This window comes from Mytilus californianus, unplaced genomic scaffold (genome assembly GCF_021869535.1).
Source record: "Mytilus californianus isolate M0D057914Y unplaced genomic scaffold, xbMytCali1.0.p SCAF_5, whole genome shotgun sequence".
Lineage (NCBI taxonomy): Eukaryota > Metazoa > Mollusca > Bivalvia > Mytilida > Mytilidae > Mytilus > Mytilus californianus.
Genome location: NW_026262701.1, coordinates 24554369 through 24571974, shown reverse-complemented (window position 1 = coordinate 24571974; position 17606 = coordinate 24554369). Strand labels below are relative to the sequence as shown.

General features: G+C 32.5%; 1 protein-coding gene across 6 annotated transcripts in view; it reads left to right on the top strand.

The window, feature by feature from the left end:
- LOC127700802 (nucleoprotein TPR-like) overlaps positions 1-17606 on the top strand; it is a 39026-nt gene that overhangs the window by 10812 nt on the left and 10608 nt on the right. For 4 of the 6 annotated variants that reach the window (XR_007981724.1, XM_052204464.1, XM_052204465.1 and 1 more), the window contains 4 exons: positions 4672-4746; positions 8858-8932; positions 12721-12795; positions 15765-15839. Coding sequence is in view for 5 of the 6 variants with exons in the window: in XM_052204464.1 (XP_052060424.1) it covers positions 4672-4746; positions 8858-8932; positions 12721-12795; positions 15765-15839 (300 nt within the window). In the remaining variant the exon portion in view is untranslated. The remainder of the gene's footprint in view (positions 1-4671; positions 4747-8857; positions 8933-12720; positions 12796-15764; positions 15840-17606) is intronic. The other 2 variants (XM_052204463.1, XM_052204466.1) reach the window with 1 other exon arrangement.

Below are 17606 nucleotides of genomic sequence, written 5' to 3'. Positions count from 1 at the left end.
TTGCTACTTGTCTTAATTACATCTGACAGTTCAACTTTAACTGCAGATAATAAAACTAGCCATTTGTCAAATTAGCCTTGCGTCATTAATTTTCTCTGTACACAAATAAACAGTTATAAAGCCAATTTAACCAGAGGTCAATATTTACAAAACATTAAAATATTACATCCCACCGCTGCCACCAAAAATTGTAACATGACCTAGGGGAGGTCAACACTGACACAGACTGACGGACATAGCCATACTATGGCACGACAATGTATCCTGTGGTAGATTCCATTAACTAAATAATACGATATATATTTACAAGTTTATTCACAAATGTACATTACTTCAGACTTATTGACAAAGTTAGATTACAAAGTTTAAACATATAAACTTTAAATACAAGTCCTCAAGAATCTATACTGATTCAAGACTTAAGGAATACACATCCTTTCAGTATCACAGCTGATACACAATCTGCCAGTCTCTGACCAACTGACCTTTATCATAGAGTTTAATTACTGCATCTCTAGACAAACAAATAGGCATAACTAATTTTATTACCCTACACCCCAAGACATTGCTACTTGTCTTAATTACATCTGACAGTTCAACTTTAACTGCAGATAATAAAACTAGCCATTTGTCAAATTAGCCTTGCGTCATTAATTTTCTCTGTACACAAATAAACAGTTATAAAGCCAATTTAACCAGAGGTCAATATTTACAAAACATTAAAATATTACATCCCACCGCTGCCACCAAAAATTGTAACGTGACCTAGGGGAGGTGAACACTGACACAGACTGACGGACATAGCCATACTATGGCACGACAATGTATCCTGTGGTAAATTCCATTAACTAAATAATACGATATATATTTACAAGTTTATTCACAAATGTACATTACTTCAGACTTATAGACAAAGTTAGATTACAAAGTTTAAACATATAAACTTTAAATACAAGTCCTCAAGAATCTATACTGATTCAAGACTTAAGGAATACACATCCTTTCGGTATCACAGCTGATACACAATCTGCCAGTCTCTGACCAACTGACCTTTATCATAGAGTTTAATTACTGCATCTCTAGACAAACAAATAGGCATAACTAATTTTATTACCCTACACCCCAAGACATTGCTACTTGTCTTAATTACATCTGACAGTTCAACTTTAACTGCAGATAATAAAACTAGCCATTTGTCAAATTAGCCTTGCGTCATTAATTTTCTCTGTACACAAATAAACAGTTATAAAGCCGATTTAACCAGAGGTCAATATTTACAAAACATTAAAATATTACATTGCCTCCCTCTTTGAAAAACATGTGTCCCACATGTAAAAAAAAAAACAAAAAAACTTTAACTTATTAAAGTATGGAAGACCACTTTCAAAAATAAAACAAAAATACGCAATAAAATTTAAATGGAAAAACCAAAATGTATCAAAAATCAATTTCAACATTTTAACAATAAAATAAATCAAATAATTCAATCATAATCATGAAAACATGCAATGTTTATTTCAATGTTCATTTTAAATGTTCATAGTTTATAAAGTTCAATAAAAGTTTTAATCAGGAACGAATCTGATGGGTGGACGTTTCACACGATGTCCGCGACCGTATTCAATATTGTCAGTTGGAAAATAAGACATATCGCACTGTTCATTTTCACTCAATTCAATGTCAGACTCAATGTTATTTTCTTCGATTGCGGTAGCGTGAGACTCGGTGTCTTTTTGAATTACAGTTTTAATTAGCCAATTGTCAAAATCTCCATAATACGGTTTTAGTCCAGATTTGTTGTAATGAACAACTCTTGATTTTGCTGGTTCTGAATTTTGAATACGGTAAACCAAGTCACTAATACTGTTTGTATATAAACATGATAAACTAGATATTAAATGTTCTGGAATATCTTCTTTTGACGAATCTAGAGAACAAGCTGACTCGTTAAGTACTGTTACTGCTTCACATGGCGTTTCAATAGTTTTTTTCATACACTTTAACAGACTTATCTGTTTGCGTTCAAAACTTGAATCGGAACGACATTTGATGATGACTTAACTACTGTTTTAGCCAACAGGAGCTGATGTTTCTCCACAAATTTATCTGAAGCTACTAACATGCTACAATCTGGAGCATAACCAATATCAATAACTTTCCACGGAATAATCTGCTCGACACCCGGCGGAATAACTGTTGTCTCTGACACAGCAACTCGACAACATCGCACACCCTGTGTATTTAATACTGCACATGATATCTCTTCTTTATTAACAGTCATTGTATTGTTGGCCACATCAATGCAACAAATATTTTGTTTCATGAAGTCAAAACCGATAATACAGTCTATATCTTCATCTATATCAGCTACCCACACATCCTGTGTGAGAAGTGTCCTCCCAATTTCAACCTTCATTTTACCTATTCCTCTAACTTTAAGTGGTTTACCGTCGGCAAGTTTCATGTTTGTATGTGTTGGACGCAACACCACTTTGTTTCCATCGGACAGAGAATCGTATACCTTATCGTTTAAAAATGTCACATTTGCACCTGTATCTACTAAACATTGAACGTTTGTACCTTGAAATTTCCCAGGAATATGCATTCCTCCATCGCCACTCGCTACACGACCGGTTCTAACTCTGTGTTTTTGTTGATAATTTCTGTTACTTTTTCATCATTAGGACAATTTCTTCTAATATGACTTGTCTCGCCACAAGTCCAACATCGTCTTTTTCCCGTCTTGTTGTTATTGTTGTTAAATCCGCGTCTCTGTTGACTCATGTCGCGCTTAAGAAACTGAAGCTCACGTCGAAGTTCTTCTACCACATCAGTCAGTGTTTTAAATTGACCAGACACTTCTGAACTTTCCGAAATAGCAAAATTTCGAACACTGGAAGGTTTGTCTCTCTGTTTATCCGCGATATAAAATGCCTCGAGCTCAACAGCCAACTCAACTACATCATCTAGTGTCTTTGGGTGAGCTTGATGTATACGCAACCGTGTATCCGCGTCATCTAATGCATCAATGAAATTATCTCGGCTCAACATCTCTTGTAGTTCCAGTTGAGCTTTGGGATATGCTTTACGGCTTAGTCTCTTGATATGTTGCGCTAATTCAGGCAATTCTTGATCTTTTCTTTTACGGATATTCTTAAGCTGCACACGGAAAAGCTCTGTTATGTTTTCGGTTCCAAATCTACTAGTTAATGCTGCACATATCGGTTTATAATCTGTACGCTTTATCGGATCAATATCGGCTAAAACACTTTCCGCATTCCCACTTAAACTTGTCGCAAGAAACATTGCTTTCTGATTATCCGTTCAACAATTTAATTCGGATATCATTTCAAACTGAATTTTGTAATCTTCCCAAGGAACAGAACCATCATATTTTGAGGGTGAGACAACTGGCTTTTCAATTTTCATACGCTTAGGTGAATGCAATCCTTGATTACCAAAAGGTTGGAACACGGATGGAATGGATGATCTTCTCGGTGTCGGAGCACTTGAAATTTCTTCCTGAAGAGTATCATACTCTTTAGTTAAACGCTGAATTTCTCTTTGGGTTTCAATCATTCTAGGCGTTGAAGATGATAAGACAGTTGAACTTAATCCTATTCCCGTATCCATTGATACTTTAGGTCTTGCACCTCCGAAATAAATTCCTCTATCAGAAGAATCACGTTTATCCATTTTATAACAATTTAATTACAGTTACTTTAGAAATATATTATTCCATTTGCAATAATCCTCTCACACAAAATTATCGGAATATTACTATTAATCCACTGAATATAATTTGCGTACATACATTGTTAAATTCCAAACAGCACATCAATTCTTATAATAGAAATAAACTAATCCATGTTAATAATATCCGACCGCTGCCACCAAAAATTGTAACGTGACCGAGGGGAGGTCAACACTGACACAGACTGACGGACATAGCCATACTATGGCACGACAATGTATCCTGTGGTAAATTCCATTAACTAAATAATACGATATATATTTACAAGTTTAGTCACAAATGTACATTACTTCAGACTTATTGACAAAGTTAGATTACAAAGTTTAAACATATAAACTTTAAATACAAGTCCTCCAGAATCTACTGATTCAAGACTTCAAGGAAAATCACATCCTTCCAGTATCACAGCTGATACACAATCTTCCAGTCTCTGACCAACTGACCTTTATCATAGAGTTTAATTATTGCATCTCTAGACAAACAAATAGGCATAACTAATTTTATTACCCTACACCCCAAGACATTGCTACTTGTCTTAATTACATCTGACAGTTCAACTTTAACTGCAGATAATAAAACTAGCCATTTGTCAAATTAGCCTTGCGTCATTAATTTTCTCTGTACACAAATAAACAGTTATAAAGCCAATTTAACCAGAGGTCAATATTTACAAAACATTAAAATATTACAATATATAAAATAACAAGCTTCCAATGTTGACCTTTTGTGTAATACACATGCATGGAAAATTTGCCCTATAAGAATACATAAAAGGAAAAACAGGAAAAGTTAACCATACCACACTGAACACAAATGAGCAAGCCAACTGTTTGAATAAAGAATGTCCGTTTGTAAAAATTCCATTAATTTGGAAAATATTTACATTATAAAAACTTACAAGTTATATTATTAAATAGGTGCACCAAACAGATGACACAAAAAGATGAGGAAATCAGAAGCATGAAAGGGGAAATTGAATGTCTTATGGCTAAGTATGAATTATAAACTATTCAATTAAACGCACATCCAAGTAGTTTCATCCGAAATAATTGTACATACTATTCTTACTAAATTGAAATTGGTATTGATTTAGCGTGTCCTGGATGTCATAAGTTATAATTAAATATTGTTTTGTATCGGTATGTTTGTAATATGTATCCGTTGATACTCTTGAATTACATTTTACGAGTATGGCTAAAATAGAATTTTTGTCTTCTGTTTTTATAATTTGCATGCTTAACAATTCCAAGATTCAAGGAAAACGTATAACTCCTACTGTGTCGTCACTTGTCCCAACAAAATGTTAAAATCTTGATGACATAATTTGTAGATGGATTTGATTTAATTCTATTCAACGGCAAAGCGGTAAGAATTTCAACTTTGCTATTTTTAAATTGTTAGTATGTATCTCCGTTATTTCGAGATTCCAACTTTGCAATTCTTAATTTGCAACTCCCCGACCATTTCATTCGAAAGTCTTACATTAACGTTACATCAATAGGGGTTTTAAATGTCTGTGTTTGGAGAAGTGTATTATTCAGCTGAATACTTGCAAATCGACTGGTTTTTTGTTTGCTTGAATCGGAATACTTCAATTTATCTGCAGTTCTTGTGTAGCAATATTCAAGTTTCATTAGTGCATAATTTACATGGATCGTTATGGCTATTTCGTATTCAGACAACAGTTGGTGCCGCGTCTTAAATAATCGATGTCGTACATACTGATGAATGAGAAAGTTTATCTGTAAAATATATGCAAATGACAGGCTATGCAATGGATGTTTAAAAGTGCCTGTTTAGACTTAATGATTTGACATTTAGTCTTTTAGTGACCTTCATTTTGTTTCCCATGAAAAAAAACCAAGAGATATATGTGTTTAGAAATAGTTTACTGAAGAAAAATAGGGTAGGATTTTGAAAGTAAATAAAACTTTCATTTTATATAAATAAAAGGAATATATGTCAACGATACAACAACCCAACGACAAAGATAACACAAAAAAAACATCTAAACGTAATCTATTAATACCTGATTAAGTAAGCAATTCTTTGAACTTTGACATATTGCACTATTTGACGAACTTATCGGTTCGAAATGATTAATTTTATTGGAACGAAAAATTTAGATAGCTCTTAACGTTTCTCAATACGACTCGTCTTTATATACACATTAACGACGATAAGTTATCTCGATTCGTTGAATGAGATAATTTAATTGAATTACAAAAAAAAAAAAAAAACAGTCAGACCACAAAATTGCAGTATTTCACATATATCAACACCAGTTAATAAGGACATTGTTTTGAGCTTACAGATATTTTCCATTGCGTGTCATTCCTTTTTTAGCTCACCTGGCCCAAAAGGGCCAAGTGAGCTTTTCTCATAACTTGGCGACTGTCGTCGTCCGTTAACTTTTACAAAAATCTTCACCTCTGAAACTACTGGGCCAAATAAAAACAAACTTGGCCTAAATCATCTTTAGGGTATCTAGTTTAAAAAATATATCCGAAGACTCCGCCCATCAACCAAGATGGGTGCCATGGCTAAAAATAGAACATGGGGGGTAAAATGCAGTTTTTGGCTTATATCTCTGAAACTGAAGCATTATATCTCTGAAACTAAAGCATTTAGATCAAATATGAGAGTAAAAGTGTTCATCAGGTCAAGATCTATCTGCCCTGAAATTTTCACACACATCAGTCAACCTGTTGTTGGGTTGCTGCCCCTGAATTGGTAATTTTAAGGAAATTTCGCAGTTTTTGTTTATTATCATGAATATTATTATAGATAGAGATAAACTGTAAACAGCAATAATGTTCAGCAAAGTAAGATCTACAAATAAGTCAAATAACCAAAATAGTCAATTGACCCTTAAGGAGTTATTGCCCTTAATAGTTAATATTTAGACGCATCAGACAACCCGCTGTTGGGTTTATAAGTTTCAGGTCGTGCCTTTCACTCGTACACGGACGACAAATGCCAAAGATACACTTTACAGGGTTACCCTAGAAATCTACTGGTAGCGTGATTAAGGGAACCCTGGTCACATAAATACATAAATAAATAGATCCTGGTGTGGTCTGAACGAAGTCTTGTAAGTGAACATAAACACAAAGTCGATTAACGCCACAAACCACTTTTCATTTGCGCCAAAAATACAGGTAAGTAGTACGAATAATAGATACGGTATAGAAATATTGATCAAAGACTTCTTATAATAATGTTAAAACATTGTTTTTTGTTACATTTATCATAAAACCACAATGAAAAACAATAAACACAGATTAGTAAAATGCTGAAATTCTGCTTTCTGCTTGTCTTATCCACGACTCAATGTTTTTATAATGATTTTGTTATTAGAATAAGGATAACATTAGTAAGTAATAGTAAAAGTTCAATGATAAGTTAATATTGACATTAAAAGACCTTCGAACAAAAAGGGATGTTGAGATCCCCGAGCCGAAAGGGCGAGGGGTTTTAAACAGCCCTTTTTGTCTGGTCGGAATAGAAATGTCGTATATCCATTGCCTGGTGTAGTGAGAGTTTCACGCTATCTATATGTTAAAGAACAATTTCAATAACTCTTTGAGGGAGAAATACGATCTACGTACAAGTTATATGATTGAAATCTCTAAACAGCAACAAAGGTCAGCTAAATCTGCAAATAAGTCGCATGGTTGATTTTAACACATTGTTTGCGCCTTTTGCAAGGACAATTGTCGATGAAAAAGATCTTAAAAATAACAAAACCGACCAGTAAGACAATATCTAAAGAATAAATAAAACGGCCAAAACAACTTGAATCCTCCTATAAATTGCTGCCATTATTTTTTTTATCCATTTTTGCTTTTATGACAATTATACCAGATATAAAAAAAATCGACACAGCAAATTTTGTCACCTAGACGAGACTACCGTCGTTGTACTACAAGAAATGAGTTATTGCCACTGAATGCAGATTTTTTTCTGTTCTACTCCTTTCCTCCTAGTTTGGCTAGATAGGATACAATGTAACCCTGATGTGGACATTATCAACTATGTTATTTAATGTTAGAAAAAATAAATGCAAAGAGAAAAATGAGGGGAGAAATGATAAAATTCATACTTAAAATCAAATATAAATACAAATCAAATATATAAAAATTGGAAAACAATTTGAGACAATTATCAACTGAATAATGATTTTACATGACTAAATGAAGCTGATTAATTGATTGCTCCCTTAATGTCTTGTAGCAAATATGTCATGCATGTTCACGGCGAGATGCAAAGTGGATCGACCTGAAGCAAATGAAAACAATTTTAGAGCGACACTTAAATAAAATAGAGCGTTGGCTAGAGGTAAAACGTATGTCGTACAAGAATAAAAATTAACCATGATCAAAATCGTCATTTAAGCTCACACTCACTTACATAATTGTAAATTATGGCATTTCGCTGGCTGTTTTTTCCCGATCCTATTTTGGACCCCTTGATTCTAAGAGGGCGTGTCTAATTAGTCATGCCCGATTTACTTTTAGTAAATTGAACCTCAACTTAAAGACCTACACCGGGTTAATAAGTTTGAGGTACAATAAGTAAACAAAAGACATTCTTTATGAAATGACATCGTCCCAGGTATCTTTGATAATTATTTTGCATTGAATAACAATGAAAAGTGCACGAACAGGTTTGTAACATCAGAAAAGACATATCTAAGCGCTTATTTAAATATAAGTTTAGACTGAAACGTTTTTATAAAATATCTTTCCTTTGAAAGACTCTTAAAAAGTTCCGGTGACTGGCAACTTGTAAAAAGAAAAAGCCTTATAGGGTCCTTTCAATAACCCTCAAATTTGATCTGCATTGGAAATATTAAAATTAGTCCTCTCTCTTTTTAACCATCGATGTATCTTCAATTTTAGCTGTCTTTTTGCATTGTTTTCACATTTGATCGCATAATGATTAGTTCTCAATTGAAAAATAAACTTATTGGTTTTTCATTTGTTCCGTTGATTGATAGCGCTTGATTTTTGTCAGTTTTTATGAACTTCCCATTTTTGAATTTGCCTTGGAGTTCAATATTTTTGTTATACCTTTTGAACATGTAATATTATCCATTAGATATACAAAACAGATGATAGAAAAGGATGGTGAATACAAAAGCCTGAAAGGAGGATTTGAATGTTTTAAGACTGAGTATGAATTATTTATAACAATTGACAGTTTATCATTCTGAAAGAATAAACATTTCCTGCATGAAACACTGAAATCTTTCTCTTTACAAAAAATTAGTTTAACCTCAATACTTATTATAACATTAAAGTGTTGTAATTCAAAATGTTTGGTAAGACGCGAGTATTCTATTTGTCTTAATGTGTATGTTTGTCTTTAAATAAGATCAACAAGTTCATGTAAAATTCTGTTCGTGAAAACTCGTTTATTGCTTTTTTTTAATTAAGACTGGATGCTTTTGGGCATTACATATGAAATATAATTTAAAGCTTTCCGATATAATATGAAAATTAATCATATCCGGGAACATGAAGTTGAGACATTTTGCATATTTTACTTTGCATCATTGTCTCAAAAAGAACATTAGAAAAAACGCCCTTTCTTTACGTATTCATTTCATTTGTACATTGTTTTAATATTTTTTATCAACATTTATTGAATAACAACTAATAATGTCATAATACCAAATTACTTCAAAATATGTTGCTAATGTTCCATCTTACATTATGTTCAACGAATTAATATCCCACTGTTAATTAATGTGATATTTGTCCCTTTTGCTTATCAAATGAATGGCAACATATTGAATCTTTTATAATTTTACAAAATATTGTTTTGATATGTTTTCTTTATTTGAATAAATTTTCAAATTAAAAAAAGCCTTATATACTAGTGTAATATAAACTTTCGAAGATTTGTCCGAAAAACCTCAGACAATTGTTTAAACGTTTGGCTTCAGTTTCCAAATTGTGGACTTTCCTTTTCTATGAAGCAACATTCCAGCAGCGCCTGTATATGGAATATATATCTCCAAGCTGATACGATACTCCATAGCTTGCATATCCTATCATGATTTTCTTGATAGAGGGTTGCTGCTTACACGGAAAATATCAAAACCAATAGTTACAAATGGTGAAGTTGAGATCATCCCTTCGAACATTTCCAAACGCCATCACTGGTTGGTTGACCGTTATGGAATATCTGTTACACAAATGACGACGGAAATGTTCCAGTTGTTGTAACCACAATCCTGTTTTCGTCCAATGTAACCTACTGAATTTGACTTATAACTGGGTTAGTACTTATATGAGCAACACGACGGGCGCCACATGTGGAGCAGGATATGCTTATCCTTCCGGAGTACCTGATGTCAACCCCTGTTTTCGGTGGGATTCTTGTTGCTCAGTCTTTAGTTTTCTATGTGTTTTGTATACTGTTTGTCTCTGATTTTTTATTGATTTTTGAAGTCATATACAATGTGGCATTGAACAAAACATTGCAATTACTATTTCAAAAAGTAAATGCAGCACCTTCAATGTTCATTTAACAAAAGTCATGGAACAATTACGTTCTTGTGTTGTAACATTGAACAATAAATGTGGTTTACGGAACTGTTCATTCATATTCCCGTTGAAATTTAAAATATTTTCTTTGATCAGACATGTTTGAAGTTATCGCTCACACCACTTCAAAAGTTAGTGTATGGTTCCGTTTCTTTCCATGCCACGTTTCAAGCGTTTTGATTATGAATGTTTATCCCGAGTATATTTAAAATTGAGAATGGAAATGGGGAATGTGTCAAAGAGACAACAACCCGACCACAGAACAGACAACAGCAGAAGGCCACCAACAGGTCTTCAATGCAGCGAGAAATTCCCGCACCCGGAGGCGTCCTTCAGCTGGCCCCTAAACAAATATATATACTAGTTCAGTGATAATGAACGCCATACTAAACTCCAAATTGTACACAAGAAACTAAAATTAAAAATAATACAAGACTAACAAAGGCTAGAGGCTCCTGACTTGGGACAGGCGCAAAAATGCGGCGGGGTTAAACATGTTTATGAGATCTCAACCCTCCCCCTATACCTCTAGCCAATGTAGAAAAGTAAACGCATAACAATACGCACATTAAAATTCAGTTCAAGAGAAGTCCGAGTCTGATGTCAGAAGATGTAACCAAAGAAAATAAACAAAATGACAATAATACATAAATAACAACAGACTACTAGCAGTTAACTGACATGCCAGCTCCAGACTTCAATTAAACTGATTGAAAGATTATGTCTTCATCATATGAATATCAGGCACAATCCTGATTACATATTCTTTTGCTCATTAAAACGCATACCCAAAATCTTCTTCTTTTATGATAAAAAAGGAGAATGTGTCCAGGTATTTTTTTTAGAATTCTTCTAGATTCAGATTAATTCGTTATTAAGATGTTACCATATATCTTTGTGCCATTTCTATGCTTGCAGGTATGAAAAGGCATGATGTTATATGCTTTTGTTGTATTTCTCTTCACTGGAAATGCTTTTGTTTAGTTGTTGAAATTTGCTCTCAATTCGAAGAACTTTAATATTGTTCCATCATTAAGACACAATCATATTTATCTGTAATTTTATATACTGCTAGACTATTGTATTGTTTTGTATGTTATACCGTGGCGTAATGTATGTAAAACTTATTTCAAGGTACAATAGAACATATTTAAGAGCTGACATGATGATTTCAGATATTCAGAAAATTAAATTGCATAGGTTTGCAAAAATAATTAAGCTTGAAACATCCACAAATTTTAAGATGGAATGATTATGTTGGATAAAATGCTTTGGCGTAAACATGCAAAATTATCTGTCTTCCTTGATTACTCACAATGATAGCAAATAATAATCATAATAAATTACTTGAAAATTCACATATCTACCAAATGCAAATATTAACGCAAATAAAGATGATCATTGATAAGTTCTTTGTGTTTGAATTTCATTCCTATCACAACTTTGCAAATATCATTTTTACATTAATAATACAGTTTTAGAAAACCTTTGTCGAAAGGAATGGTACACCTTGTATTTTTTTAGATCTCTGATTTTCCTATTCTCCTCTCACGAAGGTTACGATATTGGATTTTTTTCTAATCTTATTTGAGCATTAATAAAAGGAGAAATGAGATATTCATCATTTAGACAGAATACCTAGAACACAGGAAAACAAAAGTAATATTTTAACTAGTATACTATGCATAACTAAATGCATACTACCACGTTTTTGCTTAAAATAAAATGTTAAAATTAGACTGTTGGATACAGATGAGAAGCCGATGGGATACTTTGTGAATGTTCCCTTTGTATCTTTCCCCTCTCTTTTATGTTTTTTCTCTCGTAAATCATGACGTCTGCCATAAAATTCCACTCACGGTAAAATACAAAATGACGTTTAAGTGCATTATTTTAACGAATATGTCAAAATTACTTTTTTCTTTGAGTCTTAACTTGCTGTTTATGCAATTCTCCGATGTTAGCTTATGTATCCCAATATTGATGAATAAAACGAATACATTTGATTTCTAAAAAAATTACCATGAAAGGATAAATGCCAAATATCCCTTTTATGCGCACATGAACTAAATGGCAATGTGGGCTTTTGCAATGATTTGGCGTCCATCGTCGTCGTAAACGTTTTCAAAAATATTCATTCCTTAACAACAAAGCAAACTGAAACAAAATTGGCGTGTATAATACTTATGTGTCTCTTACATTGTATAAAGGTTGTGCTTTCTATAACCACCGACTATGCAACATGGCTGCAATTGCTAAAAATAATACATAAGTAAAAATGAGAACAGTTAACCTTAAATATACAAATTAGCTGCATATTTACCAGTCAGATTTTCGTGAAAAAACAAATCACCGAAATTTGAAAAAAAAACAACATTTTGACAGATACATTTAATGATTATTCAATAGGTGTACACAACATATGTCACAAAAAGAAGATGAAATCAGAAGCCTGAAAAGGGAAATGGAATTTCGAATGGCTAAGTATGGATTATTAACTACATTTGACAAAACTTTGAATTTTTCTAAATATTAAGGATTTTTTTACCCCAGGAACTGATGACCTTAGCTGTATTTTTTTTTATTTCGGGTCCTCAGTGCTCTTCAAATTGGTACTTTTTTTGCCTTTTTAACTTTCCGATTCGAGTATCACTGATGAGTCATTTGTGGACGAAACGCACGTCTGGCGTAAAAGGTTATAGCTTGGTATCTATGATGAATTTATTTGTAAGACATTTGCCTAAAATGTCTGGTTCAGAAAATTTTTCGAATAATCAGTCTTAAATATCTCTTTTAAGCACATTTGACCAAAACGGGCAATTTTGGATATTACAATCATTTGGCGTCAATCATCGTCGATTTAAACTTTTTCACAAATATTTTCTACTAAAACAATAAGACTAATGAAAACCAAAGCAAAATTGGCAGCATTGCTAAAACAAATATAAGGAAAAACGCACAAGTAATTGTCATTGTTGTTGTTTATCGTTCGTCGATTTTATGGGGCATTGGTGTTTATTTTTTGGGGACTTACAAATTTTGATTGCCCCTATTGGTATGTTCTCTCTGTTTTGTCTAGTATCTTAAAAACTACAATGAATAAATAAATTTTGCAGCAGTAAACGATGGCAACAGTAGTTGACCGACGTTCACATCTCATAAAAAGATTAAGAAAAGAAATCAAGGTGTCAAACAAAAACCGAGGGAATCCAATGAACTCTTAAATGAGCAAAACTAAATGCTTCAACATGGTAAGCGTCTCCTGCTATGCATTCACCCCAATCCACATTCAATTAAAATATCACAATCTTAAATATGATACAATTGATAAATCAACAGATAAGACGATTGTTCTGGTATTTAAAGGTCTAAGACTGCGAAAGCATGTGTTGGAACATAGGCATTTCGTATCCTTTACGAATTAGTGATTTCGACCGTAAAACTTATGTAGTGTCGATTTCAGTCGTTCTTCCTTATAATTCTGTTGGAGCATGCAGTTCTTGTGTAAGGAACATACCCCCTGCTTATTAGGTCTGTATAGTGTGAACATACACGAGTGTATCGATTCAGATATCTAAAAGCCATACGATGGGAAAGAGTTGTTTAAAGTCAGCCATTTCTGTCAATATCGAGTTAAAGATCAAGAAATGAAGCAAACCTTCTATTTTCGGCAGTAGTATCCTAGAACTCAAGTCGACGGGGATATATAAGATACCAGCACTCCCTGGAATGTGGGTTATTGAAAATAGTTTAGAATGTCAGTATATGCAAACTTTCCGCTATCCCTTTATAACCATTATTGTATATGATTTTTATAACAATATATAGAAACATTCGTTTTGCATTTCTCCACGTAGATACTACACTATCTATTCCTCAACTCTTTATGATAATATTAGGTTTCCAATGAAAAATACATCAATTGTATACACTGAACTCGGAAATGTATTGTTTGTTTTAGTTATGCATAACAATAAGTGAAGAAACTAGCTGTCAATGTCTCTGTTTACTAGTATCTTATTAACAATTTCCTGATTTAGGTTGATTTAAATATTGGACACCTGAATGAGAGCATGTTAACTTTGTCCTTGTACATTGATTGGTACATATTTTAATTCACATCGTAAACAGTTTTCGTGCTACTATACTGTAAACTTAGTATTCACGAAATTGATATCTAATAGAAAAACAAAGGATATGGGGTATCCATCCACGACAAAAAATTAGTACATTCACAGAAAAAACACACAAAAAGCAAAGGAACAACGCTGTTATTGCTGTTATTCATCAATATGAATCAAAACTCTTTTCACCCTAAAGGTGAAATAAAATTATACATAAATTCTTTATTTTGTGTTAATCGACAGATCAGATGTTTGTATAGAAATAAAAATCGGTAATTCATACAAGATATATTCACAAATATGATTATAAAATGTTCTGTTATATCATCACAAAATACATGCCGCAATATAAATAATTTACTTTCCTTGAAAGTTCTCCTAATTATGTGTATTCTAGTTTGTAGTATACGTATTTATTTGTAATCGATTATCTATCATTTAATGAAGTCGATGTTATTTACATCTTTAGCAATACAATACATTTATTTTTCGCGTGTATTTCACCATTCAGCGAGAATTATATACAGTGAAAATTTAACCTGCCCATTTTGTCATCGAATCGCGAGAAAACAATCCGACGCGATAAAAACCCGATATACAATTTTTTACCGGTACTAATATTGATTTTCTTATCAATAAATTAAAACACAACTTATTACAGTTACAAATCTTACTGTTCTACATCCTGTCGATACTTATAGGTTTGGCATTGCACAAGGTCATGTTTGTCTTTACACTAAATTCATTGGATGTGGAACTAGCCTTCAGTGACTATGAGTACTCTCAGATTGGTACTGTGTGTTTTTAGAGTATTTTTTAGTTTGTTTGTTGTGCTTTGTTTCGACGTGATCAGTCAATCCCTTTTCTACTGAATTTTATTTTTACGTTATTATGTTATGCTTTTACAAAACTGTCCCATGTTAGGGGAGAGTTGGACGCCCGCAACCATGTTTAACACCTCCACATTCTGTATGTGCCTGTCCCATCTCAGGACACTGTAATTCAGTGGTTGTCGTTTGTTTCTGTATATCATGTATTCGTTTTTCGTTTATTGTTTTGTATATAAATCAGGCTGTTGGTTTTTTGTCGTTTGAATTGTTAAACGTTTTGTTATGTTGATGCCTTTTATAGCATGCTATGCGAAATGTGTTTTGTTCCTTGTTCCTTGTTGTGAAGGCTGTTCGATGATTTATAGTTGCAAACATCTATACTATTTGGTCTCTGGTGGATAGTTGGCTCATTGGCAATTATATTACGTCTCCTTATTCTATATTAACTGAAATGGAAAATATTTACATTTATACATGTACATGCGATATTTATCAATAGGTGTACAAATCAGAAGACACACAAGGACAATGAAATTATAGGCCTGAAACGGAAATTGGAAACTCTGAAAGATAAGTATGGATTATATTAATAGCTGCAACTGACAGTTTATCATTCTTATGAAGAATTCTGTTTGCGAAGCACGGATATCATTCTCGATAAAAAAAACCATTTTATTCAACTCAATACTTTAAAAATTCTGGTAAATAGTGAGCGTTCTTTTTATCGTTAATTTTCGTGTACAGGGTTTTTCATTTAAAAATTGAAATATGTCTAATGACAGTTTTAAAACTGAGAAATTGCATCTAAAAATTCTGTAGATTTGCATTAGGAGTGAATAAGCACGCAACAAATTTGGCCGTTATTGTTATCCCCTAATGTTTGATATTTTAACAAAAAGGATCAAATATTGGAGAAAAAAAATCATATCACAAATGATATTTTATTAACAAATGCTTATTCTCTCTCAAACACATTATCAGAAGCTGGAAAAAATTAGTTGACTAGTTGTATTCATGCAATCCTGGAATTGCTTGAGTTACAAAAGTATCAAGTACTCTCATTTAAAACAAACATTAACAATAAAGTGAAAACGAAATTATATTAAAAATATTGTAACATATAGAACAAAGGGTTATTTAATGATAAAAGACAAAATAAGACATATGGAAATAAACTGAGAACTTATGGATTATTCAAACCAAACTTTAATTTTGAGCCGTACTTATTGTCCGGTTTTGGCAAAACTTTAGGTCCTTTGGTTGATCAGCTCTTCAACGTTTGAATATTTTGGCCTCGATCATAACTGAAGAGACATCAATTGTCGAAATGCGCATCTGGTTCAATAAAGTTGGTACCGTTTATATCATTATTGAAATACCATACCTTCAAAGATGTGTTTTTACGAGACCTAGAATTGGAGCTCATAAACTGGAATGACAATAAATTGTCAATTATTAAAGGTTTTGAAATTAAAAAGAAATAAAATATTAGATTAGATGAACATTTACATGTATGCTTGTACATTATTAACATTTGATTAATAATAATAATACATAGAGGTGTGCTGTCCAGTAAATGGTCTAGAGTAACAACAAATGGGTCATATTATATATGTTATTATAACAGATTACTTATTTCATTTACTTTAACATCAGATGTTATTCAATTTAATCAAAAGTAATTATGTTATACTTTGTTTAACCTATTTCATTTTATATTAATTTTGAAAATTATGATTGTAATTTTTCTGCTTATTTTGGGTGCCGTGATTAGCAAATAAAGTATTTGTTTGATTGTTTATTCATGTTAATTGAAGATGTGAAGTCAAAAATAAGGTCTTTAACAACAGCTCACTCACCGTAATAGCTCATTTTGAAATATCCCTTTTTATGCACACATATGAACCAAACTGATATTGAAATCAATCGGAGTTCATCGTAGTCGTTTACTAGCTGCTGTAATTGTATCGTCACAGTGTAGTGATTGGCAATTAGCGCTAATCAGGGAGTGTTCATTTTGTCGTCAATCTGAAGGTGCAGTTATTGAGTGAATAATCAGACGATCAAACAGTAAACCAATCTTATACATATAAAGTGCATAGATTATAAAAGATTTGTCATCAACACAAATTTATTTAAAAAATATTATCTAGATATGACTAAAACCATCACGGATGAGATTTCTAAATTTGCGTAGCAGAGTGAATGACAATGACGTATACTAGTTAAATAACAAGACAGTAAGCAACAAGATGCAAAGATATTATAGAAAAGAATCAGAATGTATTCCTAACATGTTGTACATTTGCAAAGAAAACAATGCAAATTGGTTAATCGAATT